At 50.7% G+C, this 25,233-nt stretch overlaps 1 protein-coding gene across 1 annotated transcript; it reads left to right on the forward strand.

Annotated features, from left to right (window-relative positions):
• The first annotated feature begins 591 nt into the window (after positions 1-591).
• Positions 592-16,762, forward strand: LOC138380046 (cytochrome P450 4F6-like). The gene is made up of 12 exons (XM_069464905.1): positions 592-804; positions 3,816-3,960; positions 5,385-5,438; positions 5,531-5,658; positions 7,233-7,354; positions 8,051-8,321; positions 8,665-8,731; positions 8,929-9,058; positions 15,230-15,363; positions 15,459-15,523; positions 15,688-15,770; positions 16,081-16,762. The coding sequence occupies exons 1-12, from the start codon at positions 607-609 to the stop codon at positions 16,256-16,258; spliced, it is 1,575 nt and encodes a 524-aa protein (XP_069321006.1). The 5' UTR covers positions 592-606; the 3' UTR covers positions 16,259-16,762.
• Positions 16,763-25,233: the final 8,471 nt, after the last annotated feature.

Consider the following 25,233-nt stretch of genomic DNA (forward strand, 5'->3'; position numbering starts at 1 on the left):
TTCTACCAGATGTTTCTCCTTGACAGCAGGGACTTGGACGTTGCACCCCCAGTGCCTGGAACAGGGCCCGGCACCGAGCAGGTGCTCAGTGAACACACAGCTGTGGAAGCGCCTTGGCAGGTATAGAATTTTCTCCTCGACGTCCGACCCCCAAATCTGAGTGTTCTCATTGTAGATTCAGCACTGCAGAGTCATGGGAGTCCGGTTCCCGTCCAATTTCACCCGGATCTGACGCCTCAGGCTGTTTGAATGCCTGTGCGCCATGCCCTTTGTTTTTGGTTGGCCGCTAGGCAGGGAGGAGCCGGGTCTGGGTGGCCCAGCTCATCCCCCTTCAGCCTTCAGAACAGACCCCCTTCAGAACAGACCAGGGGCATAGCAGTCCCAGGAGGAGGGGAGAGATTGTAGGGGGAGAAGACATTCTTGACTGTGTCTCTCTGTCCCCTCACTCTGCCTCTTCCCCTGGGGTCCCTGGGTCTCCCTCCCTGCTCTCAGCCCCTGCATCCCCATCTGTGACCCCTCCCGCCCCTGCCCCTCTGCACTGGCCCTGGAGCCCCCTTCCCTCCCCTGGGCCTCAGGAACTCCCCCTGCACCTGTCTGCCCTGCAAGATGCTGCAGCTGAGCCTGTCCTGGCTGGGCCTGGGGCCGGTGGCCGCCTCCCCCTGGCGGCTGCTGCTGCTGGTCGGGGCCTCCTGGCTCCTGGCCCGCATCCTGGCCTGGACCTACGCCTTCTATGGCACCTGCAGCCGCCTCCGCTGTTTCCCGCAGCCCCCGAAACAGAGCTGGTTCTGGGGTCACCTGAGCCTGGTGAGTGTGGCAGCAGGACGGAACTGGGGTGTCAGGGTGGGTGGACGTCCCCAGGGCTGGGAAGGGGCTCAGGGAGCCGGGGGTGGAGGTGGGCTGGGGGCTGGGACGGCAGAGAAGCGAGGGTGGCCGAGGGGAGCCCCTCCTTCCCACTGCCCGACCACATCCCTTCCTCCCTCCGTCCAGCCCATGCCCCATGCCTTTCCTGTTCGTGCCCTTCCACGCCTCAAGCCTGCTTCGGGTCCAGTTCTGCCCGTCTGTTCCACAGTAGTGCACCCCTCTCTTACTTGGGGGCTTCCAGGGCGGGCTGCACAGAGCAGGGACCCCGCTCCACCCATAGTCTCATCACTGGACTTGAGGCCTCCTCAGGGGCAGCACTGACCGGGCCTGACCCCTGCCTGGGCCATCCCAGTCGGCCTCAGGCCAGATTCTGCCTCTCTCCGGCCAGCGGCTTCCCCGCAGGGATCGGCTGCGACCCCTGCCCACGGCACAGCTGGGCCACGGAGAGAATCGCAGTCTCTCCCCACCCCCTTCCTGGGCAGCTTCCTCCTCTCACCCTGTCATCCAGGGTCCCTGTTGTCCCGATGCGTCCCAGAGCCCAGCCTGGAACCCCCATCCTCATGGCTCTTTGGAAAAACCTTGCCCTTGGATGTGATAAACCACCCAACTCCTCTGAGGCTTCTCTGCAGGGGTGCAGGAGAGAGTCACAAAACGGGACAGACGGGTGACATGTAAATTCCCACCCACCCCCTGTGCAGGGCACCTCATTCTGCGCCCAAACTGCCAGCCGGCTGGCTCTGCCGTCCCCTCGTGGGCAACGGGCTGTGTTCACTCCCTGCCTCTATTTCCCCGCTCACTGCTCCCCTGTTCCTCAGCCCTATCGTGCTCCCTTGAGATGACAGCGACCTCCAGGCCCCTAGATCCCATGGATCCCTCCTGGCCCACCTCGGCCGTCTCCCGCAGCTCTCTGACTGTTGGCTGCCCCGTCCTTCCCCGCACCTCCTGTTCTCCCTCTGTCCTGGATGCACCTTGGTCCCCAGAGGAAGAGAGCAGGAGGAAGCAGAGATTCCCTCCATCTGTGCAGAATCCAGACACGCAGCTCATTGCCAAGGCCACTCGCCTCTGGAGGCTGCAGGGGGGACGGGCTGTGGCTCCTTCTGGGGAGGTGACGGCCACCTTGCAGGTCACCCCACAGAGCAGGGCTTGAGGGTCCTGACTCAGCTGCTGTCCACCTAGCCCCAAGGTTTAAGAGGTGGGTGGGCCCCATCTTCCTCCTCCTCAGTCTGTGCCACCCCGACGGTGCCTGGTCTGTTGCCAACGCCACTAGGACCCACCTGGAACACCTGGTGGTGGGGCCGTGACACCGTCTGAAACTTGACGGCCCCTCCCTGCCCAGCTCGTGCGTGGCCCCTGCAGAACCCAGGGCCCCTGCCGCTCTGGGCGCCTTGGTCACCTTTTCCTTTCTCTCACTGACTTGCCAACCCCCCTGTGGGAATCTCTGGGGAGACTCAGCCCAGGCTCTGCCCTGGAGGCACCCCCAATCTTGGGGACCCAGGTCTAGAGAGACTGAGACCCCCCCAATCTTGTGTGGTCAGGGCTGGTTCCATGGAGAGACAGGGGCTGGGGGAGCCCCGAGGGGAATCAAGGTTTCTGCCGTTGGGTCAGGCACGCAGGCTTCCTGGAGGAGGGGTTGTTGGAAGTGGGTCTGGAAGGATGAGTAGGAATTTTGTAAGCAAAGAAGAGAAAGTGTGTTCCCTGTGGAGGGGTAGCCCGCCCCACGGCCTCAGGCTGGAGAGCGAGCACCTGGCTTTTGAGCAATGAGGAGTTTGGTGCCCCTGGAGCAATCAGGGTCAGAGGCAGAAAAAAGGGGGAGGGTAGATAGGGAAGGGAGTGGATTCTGAGGGCCACCGGGAGCCATGGAGAGTGTGTGAGCTCGGGAGGGGAGACGCCAGCTGAGCCTACACGTGCCTGTTTTCTTCTCTTGCCCATTCAGCTTCTCCCTCTTTCTTCCAAGCTCCCTCTGAGGCGCCTCCGTCAGTAAAGCGCTTGCACAGGCATCTGCCATTCAGGCTTTGCTTCCGGAGAGTCCGCGCTAAGATCATGTCCCTTTGTCCTTCAGTGTCCTCTCCCACTGCCCTGCTGTCTCTGCTTTTGTTCCCGGACTGGCGTCCACCGTTTTCTTCCACTTCCTTCTCTGTCCATCCCAGTGTCTCCTAGGTCCTTCCCAGCTGCATCCAGCCAGGGCACCGTGTAGGGGTGATGGGAGGGGACACAGTGTCCCCCGGGGAACTCCAGCTCGGGATGCTGACCTGTCCCGGGGTGGTGCAGCCAGGCTCTGGGGAAGGGGCGCGGCTGCACCTCCTCCCAGCTCACTTGCTGCCCAGCCGGGAGGCATCTGGCCAGAGCTGGTGGCAGGCGGCCGTGCTGGGGTTGGGGGACAAAGGAGAAAGTGGGGTGGGGTGAGATTAGCTGTGAATTGGGGGGTGAACGGTAAGTGGGCTGAATGGTAAGGTGTCGGGGGGATGGGGAGAGACAGAGACAGAGCGAGGGAGACAGAGGGGAGAGGGGGCGGGAGGGGAGGCCACAGAGCGAGGAACAGATAAACAGGGAGTGAAAGACACACACACACGCACTGATACCCACACGTCTATCTACCTACCAGTCACCTGTGTACCCATTTCTCCACACTTCCATGTCTTTACCTCTCATTTATGTCTATCTAGCATGTCTACCTGTCCATCCTGTTGCTCTCTCCATCCATCCATCCGTCCATCCATCATCTACGTATCCATCTAGGGAAAGACACACAGAAGAGGAGGGTGAGAGACAAGAGGTACATAGGTACAGACACAGACAGAAACAGAGACAAGCTGACTCCACAAGAGGTGTAGACCAATAATCCAGGCAGAGGGGCCGAGAGGGGTGGGGGTGTGTGGTGGCCAGGGGGCTGCAGTGGGCGGTGGCAGCGTCCGAGGCTCCCTGCCAGGCCTGGCGTCAGCCTTGACCATCCCCAGGCCCAAGGGAACGAGGAGAGCATGCGGTTGATGGAGCATCTGGGCCACTACTTCCGTGACGTCCACCTCTGGTGGATGGGGCCCTTCTACCCCATCGTGCGAGTCGTCCACCCTAAGTTTGTTGCACCCCTGCTCCAGGCCTCAGGTATCTCTTCCAGGAGCCTATGCCCCCGGCCTCTCCCCTGCCTCTGCTCCCAGCCCGTCCCACCCCTGGACAGGCCAGGCTGAGCAGGGAAACGGAAACAACCAACAGAGACCATGGCTGTGCCACCAACCTGCTGGGTGACTCAAGGCAGGTCCCCGGCTCTCTCTGGCTACTGAGGTCGCTTTCAGTTGTGAGTAATGGAAACTCAGCCTCATGTGGTCTAAGCAAAGAAAGAGAAACTATTGACTGTAAAGTCCAGGAAGGGTGGCCTTCAGGCATGGCTGGATCCAGGTGTTTAGACAATGCCACCAGGATCCTGTCTTCATCTCTGAGTTCTGCATCTCTCTGTGATGGCTTCACTCTCAGGCTGGTAAAGGTGGGTCTCAGAAGCTCAACCCCCATGGAAAATTCCCTGTATTTACAGGATTCCCTTAAATTTGCCTGGCCCAGGTCACAGGCCCCCTTTTGAGATGGGCATTTCCTGGGTAAGAAAACTGAGGCTTAGGGAGGCACAATGACCTCTGAAGGTCGCATGGCATACCGAGGCCTCGATCTTGGTCCTGTGCACTCTCTGCTGCCCCAGCTGCCTCGGCTGGGAGAGACCCTAAGCTGAAAGGTGGTTTGGGAGGGAGGGGGTGTCCGGAGGAAGGTCCGCCAGACCCCCAGATTGGTAAACTGTGTCAGGTCAGCCCTGGGGGCTGCTCTAGGGCTGGAGGGAGCTGTGGCAGCTCACCGTGGCGGGCAGAGTCAGCGTCTGAGGGGGTGGCATCCTCTGGTCTCTTCGAGGACAGAGGAGCCCTTGACCATAAGCACTTAGTACTTAGTGTGGAGTGGAGCAGGACACTGAGCAAGTCTGGGTCATGTCTGGGCCACACCCGGGACACTAGCAGGTCCATATTTAGGTCCCATCTGGGGCTCATTGTGGGTCAAGTTGAGGTCACGTCAGACCATTTCGGGTCCGTGTCAAAGCATGTTGTGTCATGTCATAGCAGGTCATGTATGTTGTGGCCACGGTCAGGAGCATGCCGACACACGTCAGGCCATGTGCCACGTCCCAGGTCCCTGTCAGGAGATGCCAGGGAGTGCGGAGGGAGGCAGGGTGTCTTAGGTCCCTCTAAAGGTGTCTTGTAGGGTGTTGGGCTGTGCGCGGGTGTTGCAGAATATGTTGGACCATGTAGTAGCCGTGTCAAGGCATGATAGGGCGTGCTGTGCTACGTTAGGGCGTGTCATGCTTACTGTCAGCTGCAGCCTGGCCTGGTCCCCCCTACCCGGGTCCTCCCTGCTTCCTCTGCCCTTGGCCCCCTCCCTGCTATGCTGGGCTTGGAGCGGGGCAGTGCAAAGCCCTGGCTGGGACCCTCCATCTCCCACCCTAATCCCCTCCCCTCCCCCTCTCCGTGTCCCCTGATGGTCCTCATTCACATCAGCTGCCATCGCACCCAAGGATATGACTTTCTATGGCTTCCTGAAACCCTGGCTGGGTGAGTAACCACAGGTGAAGGGATTTGGGGGCACTCTTGGGGGCCAGGGGAAGGTGCTACCCAGGCCCACCGTCCTTGGCTGCCCCTCATAGGGGATGGGCTCCTGCTGAGTGCCGGTGACAAGTGGAGCCGCCACCGCCGCCTGCTGACGCCCGCCTTCCACTTTGAAATCCTGAAGCCCTACGTGAAGATTTTCAACAAGAGTGCCAACATCATGCATGTGAGTCCCTTGAACCCAGGGTCCCAGCTGGAGCTTTGGGAAAGTGGGAGTGACCTCGGACAGATCTGGTCTGAAATTTTGGCTCTGCTGGGTGGCTTTGGGATCATTGCTTTTCCTCTTCGAGACTTGGTTTCTTCATCTGTGAAACGGGCAGAACAATTCCTACTTAAAGAACGGTCAAGTTGATGAAATGGAGACCTGTATCTGGCATGTCGTGGGTGCTCAGAAGGCAGTGATTTCTAGTCTCTCTCACAGAAGTCCTGTAAACTTAAGGTAATGGTGATGAAGATTGCAGGGTAGCTCTTTCTGCAATACAAACCACTTTATTTTTTTTTTTTTTTTTTTTTTGAGACAGAGTCTCACTCTGTTGCCCAGGCTAGAGTGAGTGCCATGGCGTCAGCCTAGCTCACAGCAACCTCAAACTCCTGGGCTCAAGCGATCCTCCTGTCTCAGCCTCCCGAGTAGCTGGGACTACAGGCATGCACCACCATGCCCGGCTAATTTTTTCTGTATATATTTTTAGCTGTCCATATAATTTCTTTCTATTTTTAGTAGAGATGGGGTCTCGCTCTTGCTCAGGCTGGTCTCGAACTCCTGAGCTCAAACGATCTGCCCACCTCGGCCTCCCAGAGAGCTAGGATTACAGGCGTGAGCCACCGCGCCCGGCCGAGACAAACCACTTTAAACTTAACTGGCCTTGGTGGGTCGACTGGACTCTTCCATTTGCCCCTTATGTTCCAGGAGGTTAGCCTGGGCTTGCTAGCATGGTGGAGCCTGGGTTCCAAGAGGGTGATCAGAAACACTTAGTCCCTCTTGATGCTTGCTTTCGGAGCTAGCATGCCGCCATTTTTGCCACATTCTGCTGGCCAAGGCAGGTCCCAAGTCCAGCTCAGCTTCGAGGGATGGAAACAAAGGCTCTACCCCCTAATGGAAGGAGCTGCAAATCTCATGGCAAAGGGGGAGGGATGAAAAATTGAGGACATTTCTGCCATCATGTAGCCCTATGCTAATGATGAGATGACAATGAGAGCTAACATAGATTGAGCACTTGCTGTATGCCGGAGACCATACAGCAAGTCAATGATATATGTTGTCTCCGATTTAATTTTCACAACCCTTTGAGGTAGAGATGACTGTGATGGCCACATTATAGATGAGAAAACCGAGGGTCAGAGAGGTGAGGGAGCTTGCCCCAGTTCACCCAGCTAGTAAGTGAGCTAGGAGTGGTGGAGCAGGGGTTGGTTTATCTGGGACCAAAGGAGGTCAACTTAACTGTTACTGAAGATTTGACAGGTGGGACCTGGGGGAGGGCAATGAGTTGACCAAGGGCACTCAGAGCATAGTAGACAGAGTTGGAACTTGAACTCAGGTCTCCTGAGTCCCAGCCTTGGGGTCTTCATCTCCGAACAGTAACAGCTTCCTCTCCCACCCAAGCCTGGTCCTCCCTGGGGGTGGGTGCCTGTGGCAGAGGACCAGGAGGCTGCTTCTGGGGGAGTCTATCCTGGTGGTTGGGGTTGGGCAGGGGCTCAAGGGAGCCAGGGACCAGCCTCAGCTCTGTGCCCTTCTCTGGCCAGGCCAAGTGGCAGCGCCTGGCCTCGGAGGGCAGCGCCTGTCTGGACATGTTTGAGCACATGAGCCTCATGACCTTGGACAGTCTGCAGAAATGCATCTTCAGCTTCGACAGCCATTGCCAGGAGTGAGTCCTTGCCCAGGGTGTGGGGACGTGCGATTAAGTGGAGAGGGAGAATGGACCAGAGCCTTCCCAGAAGAGGCGGGAAGCATTAAAAGCAGGGAAGGGCAGAGAGAAAGAGCAGTTCTTCCAGGTAGGTGGAGGCGTGTGCGGGGAGGCAGGGAGGCTAGGACGAGCAGAGCATGTGGAACAGGTGGTAAGGAGACGCCATGGAAAGGAGGTGGAGGGTCGGCACTGGCTGGGTCTTAAGGACATGGACAGCCAGGCAGAGGGGTAGGAATTTTGTCCTGAGGTTCCCAGGGAGCCATGGAGGGTGTTTGAGCAGATGAGAGTCTTGGTCCGAGCTGAGCTTGGACATTTGGCTCTACAGAGGATTGACTGTCATGTAGACGTGAGGATTAGGACCGTGGAGAGGAGGAGGTCTGAGCTCGGTGGAGAAGATGGGGAAGTTTTGGGAGAAACTGAGGAAGAATGGGCAGGATTGGATGTTGCATAAGAGAGAGAGAAAATGAGCATGATGCCCAAGCTCTGCCCTGGGGACCTGGACATGAGGCAGCTCACAGAGAGCGGAGGTGGAGAGAGAAGTGGGCGTGAGGCAGCGTCTTCTGGATGGAGCGTGGTCCGAGGATGCTGTCTGGGAGGCGCTTCTGGGGTTCTGTGTGTGTCACAGAGCTGCTTCCTCTCTCCGGCCTGGTCCTGCAGGAGTCCCAGTGAGTATATCGCCGCCGTCCTGGGGCTCAGTGCTCTCGCAGTGAAACGGCACCGGCAGATAATCTTGCACACGGACTTCCTGCACTACCTCACTCCCGACGGACGGCGCTTCCGCAGGGCCTGCCACCTGGTGCACGACTTCACGAATGCCGTCATCCAGGAACGGCGCCGCACTCTCCAGAGCCAGGGTGTTGATGACTTCCTCAAAGCCAAGGCCAAGTCCAAGACTTTGGACTTCATCGATGTGCTCCTACTGGCCAAGGTGGGCCCCTCTGGGACCTGAATTCAAGAGGTGGACTAGACATTGATGTCAAATATCAGATCCATGAACTTGTACTTGATCCACAGGGCACTGGGGAGCCATGGAAGGTACTTGAGGAAGGGCGGGACAAGTGAGAGATAAGTTGCAGAGGTGACCGTGTAGTGTAGAAGGTGCCTGGGAGGGGCAAGCAGCAGGCAGGAGATCAGTTAACAAACATGGGTGGCAGATCTGGAGATGACAATGGCGGCATCCTGCTTGGATGATGGGTCTTCGGGAATGTTTCAGGTTAGACTCAGGTGCCCTCAGAGCTGGTGTGATTAGGGGTTTTGCCTTCTGTCTTCAGGATGAAAATGGGAAGGAGTTGTCAGACGAGGACATACGAGCAGAGGCTGATACCTTCATGTTTGGGGGTGAGCGTCCCAGTGTGGGACCACAGTGGGGACAGGGGTCTCTCCATCCCAGGGATGCGGTGGGTGGACCCTGGATCACTCCATTCTGCCCATCCTCCCCCACCCCTCGTCCTCCCTGAGAGCCTCAATGTAGGGCGCTGTCCACACCCGGGTGCTGGAGCAGCCCAGAGACTCAAGCCTGCCTGGCTGCCCCTCAGGCCATGACACCACGGCCAGTGGTCTCTCCTGGGTCCTGTACAACCTTGCAAGGCACCCGGAACACCAGGAGCGCTGCCGGCAGGAGGTGCGAGAGCTGCTGAGGGACCTCGAGCCTACAGAGATTGAATGGTGAGTGCAGGTCCTCACGGCCTGTTCCTGAGCCTGTTATCATTGACTCTGCTGGCAGGTGGGGAATCGGGGAGACGGTGTTTGCTGACTCTGCCATTATTGCCTAGTGGCAATAGGAGCAGAGCCCAGAAGCAGGGCCTGGTACCCCGCCTGGCTAGCAAGAGAAAGCTTGCAGGCTTTGGGGAAGAAAGTTCTAGGAGTGCATATTTATTGCCCCAATAACTTGCTATGTGACGTTAGTACAATCAATCCTCTTTTCTGAGCCCCTTTCTTTTTAGTAAATGGGACACATTTCTACCCAACAGGGCTTCTTGGAGATTTAGTGACAATGTGTATAAAACATATGCCACCCAGCAGGTATGCAGTAAAGAAACTGCTCCTCCACCCCCTGGCTTTTCTGTCTACAGTTGCATTTCTCCCCCAAGACTTCACTCTTTTTGGTTTTTGCGCTCGCCTCTAATTCCACGTTATAGTCTGTTCCACGGATTCACGGAGATCTTAGTGGGGAAAGGGCACCATCTCTCCTTTCAGTAGGCACGTCCACATCGCCTGCCCTTTCCTGACGTGGTGCCCAGTCCCGTCTTAATTCTGCGTGGCTGGGCCAGGAGGCAAAGCAGGAGAGGCTGGGAGGAAAGCAGTGAGCACAAACTCACCACGCTGGGCGTGGGGACAGGGCAGCGCTTCCACTCCAGGGGACAGCCGTGCAAAGGCCAGGGTGGAAGCATCCCTGAGGGAGCCGGTGTGTTTGGGGAAGTAAAAGTGTCTGAATCCTTGTGAAATGCACAGTGCGAGGCACAGAGAGGGCCTCCGGGTGAGGCTGGAGCTGGCAATGGAAGCCCCTCTTGGAATGCTGTGGAAACCATGTAAAGAGATTGGAATTTAGGCCTGGCACGGTGGCTCACACCTGTAATCCTAGCACTTTGGGAGGCCGAGGTGGGAGGATCGCTCCAGGTCAGGAGTTCGAGACCAGCCTGAGCAAGAGCGAGACCCCATCTCTGCTAAAAATAGAAAAAAATAGCCAGGCTTGATGGTGTGCAGCTGTGGTCCCAGCTACTCAGGAGGCTGAGGCAGGAGGATCACTTGAGCCCAGGAGTTCGAGGCTGTGGTGAGCTATGATCATGTCACTGTACTCTCGCTGGGGTGACAGACCGAGACTCCACCTCAAAAAAAAAAGGAGCTTGGACTTCATCCTGAGGTGTGCCAGTTCTAGTCTGTTGAGCAGTTGATACGAGATCAAAGGTAAATGTGAGCAGAGAGGCTGCTGTTAGGGAGGTCAGACATGGTCAGGCACTAGTGAATGTTCATGCTCAGTCATTGGCTGGGGCCTGTCCAGGACACTGTGGCCTTGGTTGAATGGTGCAGCAGAACTTGAAGACCCTGTAGCTGGGGGCTGGCAGCTCATTGCACTTCTTGCAGCTGGACAGAACTTTTCTTTTCTTGAAGAGAGTTCCATGACTAACATAGGAGGCCAATGGGGAGCCACCGGAGATGTTTGAGCAGGGGAGGTCCAGGTCAGATCGTGGTATCAGAAATATCTTTCTGGCCGGGCGCGGTGGCTCACGCCTGTAATCCTAGCACTCTGGGAGGCCGAGGTGGGCGGATCGTTTGAGCTCAGGAGTTCGAGACCAGCCTGAGCAAGAGCGAGACCCCATCTCTACCAAAAATAGAAAGAAATTATATGGACAGCTAAAAATATATATAGAAAAAATTAGCCGGGCATGGTGGTGCATGCCTGTAGTCCCAGCTACTCGGGAGGCTGAGACAGGAGGATCGCTTGAGCTCAGGAGTTTGAGGTTGCTGTGAGCTAGGCTGACGCCACGGCACTCACTCTAGCCTGGGCAACAGAGTGAGACTCTGTCTCAAAAAATAAAAAATAAAAAATAAAAAAAAAAGAAACATCTTTCTGTGGCTACAAGGGGGAAAAGTGGAGGGGATGAGTTGGGAGCTGTGAGTCCAGGGGGTACATTCTGGTCCAAGGGCTGAGGGATGGAGAGGAGGCGTTGGACCAGACGAACACTTTGGAGTATTGCCATGAGCCTCCAGGCTCTGCTCAGCATGGCTGTCCTGTTTCTGTGCTGCCCTCACCTTCAAGGAATCATGCACTTGGTAAACACTGAAACAGCACGAAAGGGCTACGATGTGTATAAGCTCCCTCTTGTGCCAGCCCCCCAGCCCCAGTCCTGCCTCATGGCTCCCTGGGTCCTTCCAGTGTCCGTCTCTACCCACGTGCGCCTGCTCAGTCTGCCTCCCCTCGTGCATTCGTTCTCTCGCTCTGTTTCCGCACAGCTAGCAGTACACACAGAGCGCTCAGGTGCGCACTGACAATATAGCTTTAGGATGTTTTCAGTTTTCCAGCATGACGTTGGAAAAATTAGTTTTGAATTGAAAAGACAATCAGAGGAACAAGTTTCATTTTCCGTTTTCACAAAAGAAAACATTACAGGGAAGATTAAGTCCACCGTTGTTATCCTCTCCTTCAAGCCTAATCTTATCTGTTTCATTTGTCGTAAGCCCTTCTAGGCCTTTCCCTGGGCAATATAGTCTACATATATATATGTATACACGGTCACTTGTTCTTTTCTCTCAATGAGTGTCTGGGAGCTCCTCCTTTCTGCGTGCTACGTACCAGTCCTCAGTTTACCCAGCTCACCCCTCTGTTGAGGACATTATGTAAACATTTTCCATTATAATAGATATTGCCAAATTGCCTGTTAGATCTCTCTACTGATTTAGCCCCCAGTTTGTGATGGGACTGGTGATCTCTGGTTCCTCCTTTCTGCTAGTTGTATAAATTTCCATCGTACTGGTGCAGCATAATGTATGAAAACTTCTCTCCATTGATGGACATTTGGATAGTTCTGAGCCTTTTGCTTAAGAAATACGATGCAGTGAACATCCATGTACGCTGACCATGGCTTACACGTGTGAGCACCATCGAAGAACAAATTCCTACAAGTACAGTTGCTGAATCAAAGATCACTTGAGTTTCATAGTTCAATAGCTCTTGGAAAATCCACTCCTACACACAGATTTTCAGAATACCCATTTCCTCATATCCTTCACAACAGTTTTCTCTACGACACTTTAAAAACATCTGCCAATCTAATGGGTGCAATATAAGACTTTGCTATTTTAATGAATGTCACTTTAAATATGAGTCAAGTTGAGTATTGTGTTCACCATGCAGTTCTCTTTTTCTGTGAAGTGTCAGTTTGCATAATTTTCCCTCCTTACTTTGGGGTTTTCTAGTTTTTTTCCTTACCAATTTATAAAATCTCTTTACATATTAAGAAAATTATTTATTTTCTCCATTATGCAAAATTCTTCCTTGGATTGTCTTTGTTTGTTTGGTTTTGCCTTATTTATTTTGGTTTGGTTCACTTATTTATAGTCACATTTATCAATTCTTTCATTTATAGCTTCTGGCGTTGTTTTTCCCCTAAAAAAGTCATGCTTGGAAAAGCTTTCACACTCTAATAGTAAAGTGTAAAACTCTTGTGTGTTACCCTGTAATGTTTTCATGTCTTTTTAAAATATTTTATTTAATATTTTATTAATTGATATGTAATACCTTCCCCCTATGAAATCTGTCTTGGAATAAGTACTGAGGAAGGAATCTATTTTTTTCTCAAAATGGCTAATGCATTATCTCAAAAGAATATAATGACTATGTTGTACTTGCCTTATGATTTTAAATAATAGCAGATTCACAATAAGCTAAATTTGTGTATTTTTTTTTTTTTTTTTTTTTGTTGAGACAGAGTCTCACTTTGTTGCCCAGGCTAGAGTGAGTGCCGTGGCGTCAGCTTAGCTCACAGCAACCTCAGACTCCTCGGCTTAAGCGATCCTCCTGCCTCAGCCTCCTGAGTAGCTGGGACTACAGGCATGCGCCACTATGCCCGGCTGATTTTTTTCTATATATAGATTTTTAGTTGTCCATATAATGTCTTTCTATTTTTAGTAGAGACGGGGTCTCGCTCAGGCTGGTCTCGAACTCCTGACCTTGAGCGATCCACCCGCCTCGGCCTCCCAGAGTGCTAGGATTACAGGTAAATTTGTGTATTAATTTGAGTTTGCTCCTGGATTCTAGTCCATTCCATTTATTTATTTGTCATACATAAGCACCAAGAAGTCTTCGTTATCACACTTTTAAAAACATTTTCGTATTTGATCAAGTTGGTCCTGTCTCATTAGTTTGCTTTTACAATATTTTCTGAGTTCTTACTTTTCCATTTGAACTCTATTATCAGGCTGACCAGTTCCAAAAGTACTCTTGAAACTTTTAATTCATTATTTTTTTGACCTCAGCTGTCAAGAAGAGAGTTTACCATACTCCTCTGTTCATGGTCCGTTCTACTCATTTTTCCATGCAATTCTTATTTCTTCCAATTTTATCCCAATACTCCACTTCCAGCCCTGCAACAATATGATTCTAGAGAGATAGAGCCTTTTATCTGCAAAATTTGTTGTTGGAGTGGATGTAATTTAAGATTCCAAATATGTTACTACATCACAGATCTTGTGTTGGTTCTTAAAATTTTCAGAAATGGAGCACTGTGAGTTTATCAGCCATTCATGGTTCTAAGTACAATGAGTTTATTGCTTAAACCATCCTATGATTCTTTCCTCCCCCACCCCTCAGCGCTGGATCCCTTGGATGCTTCCGTCTCTCCAGTGCAATGAACATCTTTGTACATGTCTCTTTGTCTCCGTGTCTGAGGGTCTCTCTGGGATCTGTACGTGGAAGCCAGCTTGCTGGACCATAAAACACACGTGCTCTGTCCTTGGCCGTGCACTGGCCGTTGCCCTGCAGAATGGCAGCTCCTGTCCACACCACCGTCAGTGCATGAGTTTCCTCTACCCCCATCCTCAGCTAACCCTTAGCATTGCCTTCCTTGCTAACTCTTGCTGGAATCCATGTGACATGACGTGTCATTGTTAGACAATTTTCATTTCCCTGATAACAAGCGACTTTGAGCACCTCCTGATATATCTCCTGTTTGGGCTTCCGTGAGTTCCTGGGACATATTCTTTGGCGACTTTTCTCTTGGTTCACCTGTCCTTTCTCTTGTTGATTTGCAGGAATATCTTACCTATTCAAGACATTGTTCTAGAGCTATATATTCATGGTAAATATCTCCTCTGAATCGCTCCTCAGAATGTAATTTGCTCCATGGTTTCTTTTATTGCACAGAAATTCTTAATTTTCATGTATATTTTTTGTTTGATCTTTCTGCTTGTGCTTTTGGGGTGTTAAGAATTCCTACTCCTAGGTCACAGAAATATCTCTTATGTTATCTTATTTTAGCTTTGTAGTCTTACCTTTCTCATCTAGGAAGAGACTCCACCCTGTGTACAGAGTAGACAAGCGTCTGGTCTTTTTGTGGCCGCATTGCCAACTGTCTGAGCACCTTCCACCAAGTATCCATTGCCCAGGGGTGTGTGGACCCTCCTTTACGAGATGCTAAGTTTTCACCTATCACGTGCCTGACGGAAAGCTCTCTACTCTGTTCCATGGACCTGTTCTTCTGTTCTGGTAGCGGTACCACAGACTTAAAAAAAAACTTTTATGTCATTTTTAGTATAATGCTATGCCTTTGTAATAGGTCTTAATATGTGGTGGACTGTGTTTCCTTTCTTGGATCTTTTATTTTTAAATTGATCTAACTCTAGCCAAGGTTTGTTCTTTCCAATCAGAATAAGGATGTGACATTCTAAAGAAAAATGCAGCCTGATATTGACTGGATTGTGTTGAATATATTGATTATTTTAGAAAGAATTGACACTTTTATAATATTAGGTCATCCCACCCTAGAGTGTGAAGTGGACTTTACTTATTCAAATAAACTTATAAGCCCTCTTGGAGAGTCCCGCCAACCCTGGCTTTTGTTACTTTATTTTGTAATTTTTAAAATGTTTTCATGCAGATGCATTAACACTTTTAAGGATACCCTTTACTTGTGTTTTGCTTTTGCTTGTATTTTGCTAAAATTACCAGGCCAAGTTTTCTTCTAGTGCTTTTGTGAGTTTGATTTTCTGATGCTTCCATCCTTGATTCTTCCGGAGTTAATTTTGTTGTATGACTCAGGGTCAGAGGGAGGTGAGAGGGTCTCACGGGGCAGCAGTAGGGCTGTGTTCGCTCCCTGGATAATCGTTGGGGGTGCTCCTTAGGGAGGACCTGGCCCAGCTGCCCTTCCTCACCATGTGCGTCAAAGAGAGTCTGCGGCTGCACCCCCCAGTCACTGTCATCTCCCGCCGCTGCACCAAGGACATTGTGCTCCCAGACGGCCGGGTCATCCCCAAAGGTGCCCACAGGGGCAGGGGGAGGAGGCTCCTGGGCAGGGTGGTGGTCCCATCAGGCAGCTTGGACCTTGTCCTGACTGTCCCCTCCTGCCGACAGGGAACGTCTGTACCATCAGCATCTTTGGGATTCATCACAACCCGTCAGTCTGGTCGGACCCTGAGGTGCTGCCCCTCCCCCCTTCTCCATCCTGGGACCTGGGGAGGGGGAGGGGTCCTGACTGGTGAAATCAGACACCCCCTCTGCTGTGCCCACATCTGTCTTTTCTGGGGGTGGCTGTGATTCCTGAGAGACCCCACTCGGCAGCTCTGTCTTGCCCCGTCCCCAGGTCTATGACCCCTTCCGCTTCGACCCAGAAAACCCCCAGAAGAGGTCACCTCTGGCGTTTATTCCCTTCTCGGCGGGACCCAGGTGAGGCCAGCGGGGGTCTGAGGCATGAACGGGGGGAGGGTGGTCCGGGTAGCGGCCTCATCAGCGCCCTCCCAGGTCTGCACTTGTGGCGTTCTCAGACCTTCTCCCGTCTGCTTGAGTTGGGGGCTGGAGTCTGAGCCGGCGTGGGGGGATATACCAGCCCACAGGGGGGTCCCAGGCACCGTTAGGTCGCTCCTCTGCCCCCCACGCTGATCTGGGTGGAGGGTGGGGGCCCCGGGCCAGGTTCCAGGCGCGATGGGGCCCTCATGGGGGTCCTGGGTGCCGTCACTGTCCCCACCTCCACCCCCAGGAACTGCATCGGGCAGACCTTCGCCATGACCGAGATGAAGGTGGTCCTGGCGCTCACGCTGCTGCGCTTCCGCGTCCTGCCCCACGACACGGAGCCGCGCAGGAAGCCGGAGCTGATCCTGCGAGCCGAGGGCGGCCTCTGGCTGCGGGTGGAGCCGCTGAGCTCAGGCCAGCAGTGACTCAGCGCTGCAGGCTTAAGACCCACTCCGACCCTCCCACCTGCCTTTGCAGACTCCCAGGAATAAGACTGCTGTCACCTGTGTCTGCGCCTCACCCAGAGCCAGCAGGGGGCGCGCGGGGACTGCAGGCACCTGCAGGTGGGACTGGCTGGTGGGGGCGGGGTGGTGTCCCTGAGCCCAGGAGCCTGACTCACTCTCTGGCTGAACACAGGGCTCCCACACTGATGGTGGGTTCTCCCAGAGTCCAAGGATGGACTTTTTTCTGTGGGCCAGAGGGAGCCATGGGAGGTGTTTGAGCAGGAGAAGGACCAGGATTAAAGAGGGACATAAGAGGCAGGTTTGAGGCTCTTGAGTCACAGAAGCAAACCCACAGAGGAATTCCACTTCTACTACCCTGACTTTGTGTCTGATCTAAAACACCCAGTCTTTTCTCTCCTAAGTTTTCTTCACTGTGTTTCTGTGGTTACTAAAATACTATGTTTATTAAACATAATCAGCCTGGTTGCTTTATAGCATGTGTCTGATCATTGCGGTATCTGTGTCTATTATATTGCCTGTTGTTTCTGCTGGTTTTCACTCATGGGGTCAGCGATTTTTGTCTGTCTGGTTATCTTTGCCTTGGTATTGGCTGTCATATTTGAAATAATATTTTTACAATTTGAATTCTGTTAAAAGAAGTTAAAGGCTTGTGGGGTGCAAGGTCACTAAGCCAGTTTAAATTTAAGCTGAAATCACACGTTCAGTCTCCTCCACTTCAGTTTACTCTCACCCTGGGAGACGGAGCCCTTTGAGGGTTCCTCCTAAGTGACTGGGGTCTTATTTCAAATTCCCCTGCTTGTATCACCCCTGGGCTTTGATATTTTTCCCCTCTCATCATGAAGCTGTTAAAACAGAGTTTCACATTTTCTTAATTGAGACATGCTCCTCGTGTGAAAGTATAATTTATGTATATTTTAGGTTTCTGTTTTTCTTTTTTTATCATGTCTTTGTGATTTTTACATTTTATTTTCATGTCATTTATTTATTTATTTTTGAGACAGAGTCTTGCTCTTTTGCCCAGGCTAGAGTGCCGTGGTGTCAGCCTAGCTCACAGCAACCTCAAACTCCTGGGTTTAAGCGATCCTCCTGCCTCAGCCTCCCAAGTAGCTGGGACTACAGGCATGTGCCACCATGCCCGGCTAATTTTTTTTTCTATATATATTTTTAGCTGTCCAAATCATGCCTTTCTATTTTTAGCAGAGACGGGCTCTCGCTCCATCATATTGACTTCCCAGACTCCTGAAGTGTGGGCAATGCCTTCCTGGTGTTTATAAATTCCCAGTTTACAGTGTCTTGTTATAGCAGCCTGAGTGGACTAAGACAATCCACGTCACCATGGAGTTGCACTACCGAGGTCGAAATCCCAGTCTGTATTTACTAGCTGTTCGGCTTGGGGAAAACTTCTTATCTCTCTAAGCTTCAGTTCTTTTACTATCTAATAGTGTCCACCTTACGTGGCTGTTGTGAGGACTGAACATGCCAGTATGTATAACATAGGAGCCAAATATGTTAAGAATTAATAGGTCTGAGGGTTAATTTCCTCCCCCTCCCTCCTTTTTGCATTGCAATTTAAATTTTGCAATGGTTGTAAGTCACAAAAGGTAACTTTAAGTTTTGGGGAATGTAGTAACCTGCTGTTGAAAAACATTCATTAGAATATTCAGTAAGTTCAAAGTATCCATAGTTAGGATGTGGGGGCACACACCTGTAATCCCAGCACTTTGGGAGGCCCAGGTGGGAGGATTGCTTGAGGCCAGAGGCTCAAGACCATCCTGGGCAACATAATGAGACCCCACCGCTACAAAAAATTTAAAAAAAACCCTTGATTTTGCTCTCTTGCTTGATAGCTCTCGCAAGGACTTCCAATACTATGTTGAAAAGTAATGGAGACAATGGGCAGCCCTGTCTGGTTCCAGTTCTAAATGGGAGTGCTTTCAGTTTTTCCCCATTCAGTATGATGTTGGCTGTGGGTTTGTCATATATGGCTCGTATCATTTTTAGGTAGGTTCCATCTACGCCTATTTTGTTAAGTGTTTTTATCATAAAAGAGTGTTGAATTTTGTCAAATGCTTTTTCTGCATCTAATGAGAGTGTCATATGGTTTTTGGTTTTGCTTCTATTTATGTGGTGAATTACATTTATAGATTTACGTATGTTGAACCACCCCTGCATCTCTGGGATGAAGCCCACTTGGTCGTGGTGGATTATTTTTTTGATAAGTACTTGGATTCGATTTGCTAGTATTTTATTGAAAATTTTTGCATCTATATTCATGAGAGAAATTGGTCTGTAGTTCTCTATTTTTGTCGTGTCCTTTCCAGGTTTTGGTATCAATGTTATATTGGCTTGGTAGAACGTGTTGGGGAGAATTCCATCCTTCTCAATATTGGAGAATATTTTATGTAGGATGGGCACCAGTTCTTCTTTGTATGTATGGTAAAATTCAGGTGTGAACCCATCTGGACCAGGGCTTTTCTTTTTGGGAAGGTTTTTCATTGCTGTTTCGATTTTGGTTCTTGATATTGGTCTGTTCAGGTACTCTATTTCTTCCTGGTTGAGCCTGGGAAGACTATGTGTTTCTAAAAATTTGTCCATTTCCTCCCCATTCTCCAGTTTGTGTGCATAAAGATTTTTGTAGAATTCATAGATGATATCTTGTATCTCTGTAGCATCGGTTGTGATTTCTCCTTTCATGTTCCTAATGGAGGTTATTAGAGATTTTACTTTTGTGCTCTTGATTAGTCTAGCCAGAGGTGTGTCTATTTTGTTTATCTTTTCAAAGAACCAACTTTTTATTTTATTAATTTCCCTTATAGTTTCTTTGTTGTCCTTTTCATTAATTCTGATTTGATCTTAGTAATTTCTCGCCTTCTGCTGGGTTTGGGGTCATTCTGTTCTTCTTTCTCCAGCTCTTTGAGGCTATTCCTTAGGTTGTCTATTTGCAGGTTTTCTGTCTTTTGGATATAGGCATTTGTGGATATGAATTTCCCTTTCAGGACTGCTTTAGCTGCGTCCCATAGATTTTGATAAGTTGTATCTCCATTGTCATTTAATTCAAAGAAACTTTTGATTTCCATCTTGATTTCTTCCTTTATAGAATAATTATTCAGGAGAAAGTTATTTAGCTTGCATGACTTTGAGTAAGAGTGAGGGTTTCTGTTTGTGTTCATTGTTACTTTTATTCCACTGTAATCTGAGAAGATGCATGGTATAATTTCTATTTTTTTGAATTTTTTAAGACATGCTTTATGTCCTAGGACATGGTCAATCTTAGAGAGCTATCAGGCAAGAGAGCAAAATCAAGGGAGTCCAAATAGAGAAGGAAGAGATCAAACTCTCACTTTTTGCTGATGATATGATACTATATCTGGAAAACCCCCAGGATTCAACCATGAGACTCCTGGAATTGATTAACGAATATAGCAAAGTCTCAGGCTACAAAATTAATATACACAAATCAGAGGCATTTATATATGCCAATAACAGTCAATCGGAAAACCAAGTTAAAGACTCAATACCCTTCAAAATAGCAACAAAGAAAATAAAATATCTAGGTATAGACCTAACTAAAGAGGTAAAGGACCTCTATAAGGAAAACTATGAAACACTGAGAAAAGAAATAGCAGAACTTGCAAATAGATGGAAAAATATACCATGCTCGTGGATCGGAAGAATCAACATTGTTAAAATGTCTATACTACCCAAAGTGATCTACAGATTCAATGCAATCCCTATTAAATTACCAACATCATTCTTCACAGATGTAGAGAAATTAATTATACACTTTGTATGGAACCAGAGAAGACCTCGTATAGCAAAAGCAATTTTAAGCAACAAAAACAAAATGGGAGGTATTAATTTGCCAGACCTCAAACTATACTACAAGGCCCTGGTTCTTAAAACAGCCTGGTACTGGCACAAGTACAGGGACACAGACCAGTGGAACACAACAGAAAATCCAAATATAGAACCATCCTCATATAGTCACCTAATTTTTGACAAAGCGGGAAAGAATATACTCTGGGGACAAGAATCTCTATTCAATAAATGGTGCTGGGAGAATTGGTTAGCCACTTGTAGAAGACTGAAACAGGACCCACAGCTTTCACCTCTCACAAAAATCAAATCACGGTGGATAACAGACTTAAACCTTAGGCGTGATACAATCAGAATTCTAGAAGAAAATGTAGGAAAGACTCTTACAGACATTGGCCTAGGTAAAGATTTTATGAAGAAGACCCCCAAGGCAATCACAGCAGCAACAAAAATTAATGAATGGGACATGATTAAATTAAAAAGCTTCTGCACAGCCAAAGAAACAGTCACGAGAATAAACAGACCACCTACAGAATGGGAAAAAATATTTGCATACTACACATCAGATAAAGGACTGATAACAAGAATCTATTTAGAACTCAGGAAAATCAGCAAGAAAAAATCAAACAACCCTATCAAAAAGTGGGCAAATGACATGAATAGAAACTTCTCGAAAGAAGATATAAGAATGGCTAACAAACATATGAAAAAATGCTCAACATCCCTAATCATCAGAGAAATGCAAATCAAAACCACAATGAGATATCACTTAACCCCAGTGAGAATGGCCTTTATCAAAAAATCCCAAAACAACACATGTTGGCGTGGATGTGGAGAGACAGGAACACTCATACACTGCTGGTGGGACTGCAAACTAGTGCAACCCCTGTGGAAAGCATTATGGAGGTATCTTAAACAGATTCAAGTAAACCTGCCATTCTATTCAGCAATCCCATTACTGGGCATATACCCAAAGGAAAAAAGGTCATTCTGTAACAAAGACACATGTATCCGAATGTTTATAGCAGCACAATTCACAATAGCAAAGATGTGGAAACAACCCAAATGCTCATCAATACATGATTGGATTAGTAAGCTGTGGTATATGTATACCATGGAATATTACTCAGCTATAAGGATTAATGAAGATACAACATCTCTATGGTTCTCCTGGAGAGAGTTGGAACCCATTATATTAAGTGAAGTATCCCAAGAATGGAAAAACAAGCATCACATGTACTCACCAGAAAATTGGTTTCCCTGATCATCACCTAAATACACATCTGGGAACGACACCAATCGGATATCAGACTGAGGTGGGGGGTGGGGGAGGGGATGGGGGTATGCCTACACAATGAGTGCATTGCGCACCCTTTGGGGAATGGTAACTCTTGAAGGTGCTGACTCGGAAAGGGGCGGTGGGGAAGGGAGAGATATATACCTACATGACGGGTGCAATGCGAACTATCTGGGGAACAGACACGCCTGGAGCTCTGACTTGGGGGGAAAGGCGGTACATGGGCAACGTATGTAACCTGCAATTCTGTATCCCCCATAACAATAAGATGAAATAAAAAAAAATTTTTTTAAAAAACGAAAATAAAAACAAAAACAAACTATCCATAGTTAGATCTGAGAAATTGCAAAGTTCTGTGGTGTGGAGCTGGCTTTAGAACTAAAAATAATTTTTTACTTTTTTGCCATAGAGACAAGATCCAGACTTTATTTTCATCTAGATGTTCCAGGAAGTGGAGGTCGCGTGGGTTTTCAACAGCGAGAGGAGGGCAGAGGGGTGGGAAAGGGGCCATTCCTTTCAGCACCAGGGACAGCGGCCCACAGGGCCTGGCCACCTTGCTGCTGTAGGGGCTCCCTGGGATCAGAGTCCAAGGACTGAGCGCCTCTCATTCAGGGGCCCGCAGATGGGGTTTGAGCCAAGCCATCTGCACCCCGTGTTCCGGTTCGTAACCGACGATGCTCTCCGTCGTCCCACTCGTCACACAGGTGGAGTCAGGCATGGCACTAGCACTTTCTTTAAAACTGAAATTTATAATTACATAGATTAGTAGTTACAATTAAAAACAGCAAACAGCTTTCACATAAGAAAAGGAAACAATTGGTAGGTGTAGACATTTTTGGAAAAAAATTCTACTTTCCTCTCCTCCTTCCATTCCAACAGTTGGGAGTGGTTTTTCGTACGTCCCTATACAAACATCAACACCCACATAACCAATTTTCTGGGGAGTCCCATCCCCTGGGGGAGTGTAGCATTCGGGTCCCGGCAGAGACCTCAGATGGGCTAAAGCAGGGGACTTAAGAAGGGGTCACTTCCAAGGGTGTGGGCGGGGTCCAGGGAAACCATGAGGGAGGGAGCAGCACCCTGGGGGTAGCATCACCTGAGAAATGTCACCACCACCAGGGTGGGGGTCCGGGGAGGATAAGTTCCTGGAACCCAGAGAGGGTGTCTGTAGCTGTACGAGGAAGGCAGAGGACAGACATCAGTCCCTGTCCCCTCTGATCTCCTCTGGATGTGCCCACTGACCAGAGCCCCACCTCCTGATCTGACCGGAGAGCCTGCAGCAGGTGCCCACACGCTGCTGTGGCAGCTCATCACCCACAGTGGTGGGCGCCGGCTCCGCATGCCCCTGCAGAGGGGATCCACTCAGTGCCTCTGCCCCCGGTGGTCCCCTTGCCTGCTGGTCGGGCAGACACCCAAATGAGGAGCAAAATTCTGTCCCCTCACCCTTAATCTCCTACCCCACAGGCTCCTCTGTTCCTTTTTTAAAAAACTAAGACAGGATCTTCCTGTATTGCCCCCACTGGACTCAAATTCTTGGGCTCAAACGATCCTCCTGCCTCAGCCTCCTGAGTTGCTGGGACTGTAGGGGTGTGCCAGCACGCCTGGCCTCTTCGCCTTTTGAATGATGTTCTTGGTGTCTCCTTCCCAATTTTTGGATTAAAAAAACCCTTTCCCCCTCCACAGGGATGGTCTCTGTGGACCCCACCCTGAGTCCTTCCTTTCTGGGGCTGGGGCTGCTGGGGCGGCCCTGTTGCCAACTGCTCAGCACTGACACCAACCAGGGGTCCCGCCTGGGGAGGTGGGGACCAACTACTGTGGGTCTGCTGGACTTTTCTGATCCTTTCCTTGGGCCACTGTTCCCCAAACCAGCTCATGTGGTCTCCTGGTACCTCTGCCAAGACACTGGCAGCCTCGCCCAGTGGATCTGGCCCTGGCTGTGCCTTCAGGGGCCGGTTACCTCTCCTGGTTTGTATTGCCAGAAATAGGACGCAGCAAGGAGGATTTGAGGCTCAGAGAGGGGAAGCAACTTACCCAGGGACACGCAGCCGGCCAGTGGCAGAGCATGGATTTGAACTCAGCTCTGCTGAATCCAGAACTTGTTCCCCCCTGACGTATGAGGAAAGGAAATGAGAAACCGCAGCCAGCGTGCAGCCCGCACGCTTGTCCTGGAGAGACTCCAGGCTGACTCCGGGGAGGTGTGTCTTCTTGGCGACACAAAATTTAATGTTTTAATTTGTTTTAATGTTTAAATTTATAGCAGCTCTGTGTGAAAATAAAGCAACGGGGACGTGTAGGAAATGAAGTGTGTGTACTCCAGTTCTACGTCCCTCCCTTCCAATGTGATATGTGAATTCTTCTGGAATTTTGATACAAATGTACACACACAGACACACACAGGCACTGACACATTTTATATAGAGATGGGAGCATCACTCACGTATCATTTGAGATTGGCTTTTCCCTGCTCCCTCTGCTTTGCTGGTGCAACACTTGCTAAGCCCTGTGAAGCTTCATCAGGCCCATTTTGCAGACGTGAATACCAAGGCTTATAAGCTGATGGGTCCTGGCTGAGGCTGGTCACGCAGAGTGACCTCCACTGCTGCTCTGACTCACTTGCCCACTGCCTGCTTTCGGGTGGGGTGGGAGGGCCCTTGGAGAGAAGCACCAGCCTCCGTCTTCCCTAGGTGACCTCTCCCCACAGCACTCGCTGGGGACATGGCGGGTCAGGATGTGTGATTTGGCAGCTGAGAAGTTCCTTGTTGGATGAGAAACCACTGGAGAGACTCCAGCTTCCTGAGGCTGAAGAAATCCCTGCCTGAGACTTCCTGTTTCCCAAGCGGGTTCGCTTTCTGCCCCCTGGCCCCTGGTCTGGGATCCATGCGCTGGACCTCCCCCTTGCCATGGCTGCAGACACCTGCTGGGCTTTGAAGGAATCTCTGATACCTGCTTCTGGATTGGATAATGGGCCAAATTTTTCTTCCTTGGCTGGTTTCCCCAGGGACACCGACTGCCATCAGGGCATGGGTGTTGCAGGAGCAAGGACACACTGGCTTGTGCACACCACTGGGCACGTCACCCCTTGGTCAAGGAGGTCCTTTCAATCACACAGCCCTCACCCCCTCTTCTTTTGCCTCCCACTCAAGGACGCTTCCTCCTGGAAGCCCTCCTGTCTCTCTCACTGTGTGTTCTTGATTCTCTATGTGGCCATGGCCCCTCTTTCTACCAGATGTTTCTCCTTGACAGCAGGGACTTGGACGTTGCACCCCCAGTGCCTGGAACAGGGCCCGGCACCGAGCAGGTGCTCAGTGAACACACAGCTGTGGAAGCGCCTTGGCAGGTATAGAATTTTCTCCTCGACGTCCGACCCCCAAATCTGAGTGTTCTCATTGTAGATTCAGCACTGCAGAGTCATGGGAGTCTGGTTCCCGTCCAATTTCACCCGGATCTGACGCCTCAGGCTGTTTGAATGCCTGTGCGCCATGCCCTTTGTTTTTGGTTGGCCGCTAGGCAGGGAGGAGCCGGGTCTGGGTGGCCCAGCTCATCCCCCTTCAGCCTTCAGAACAGACCCCCTTCAGAACAGACCAGGGGCATAGCAGTCCCAGGAGGAGGGGAGAGGAGATTGTAGGGGGACAAGACACTCCTGACTGTCTCTCTGTCCCCTCACTCTGCCTCTTCCCCTGGGGTCCCTGGGTCTCCCTCCCTGCTCTCAGTCCCTGCGTCCCCATTGTGACCCCTCCAGTCCCTGCTCCTCTGCACTGGACCTGGAGCCCCCTTCCCTCCCCTGGGCCTCAGGAACTCCCCCTGCACCTGTCTACCCTGCAGG

Source organism: Eulemur rufifrons, unplaced genomic scaffold (assembly GCF_041146395.1).
Source record: "Eulemur rufifrons isolate Redbay unplaced genomic scaffold, OSU_ERuf_1 scaffold_261, whole genome shotgun sequence".
Taxonomy (NCBI): domain Eukaryota; kingdom Metazoa; phylum Chordata; class Mammalia; order Primates; family Lemuridae; genus Eulemur; species Eulemur rufifrons.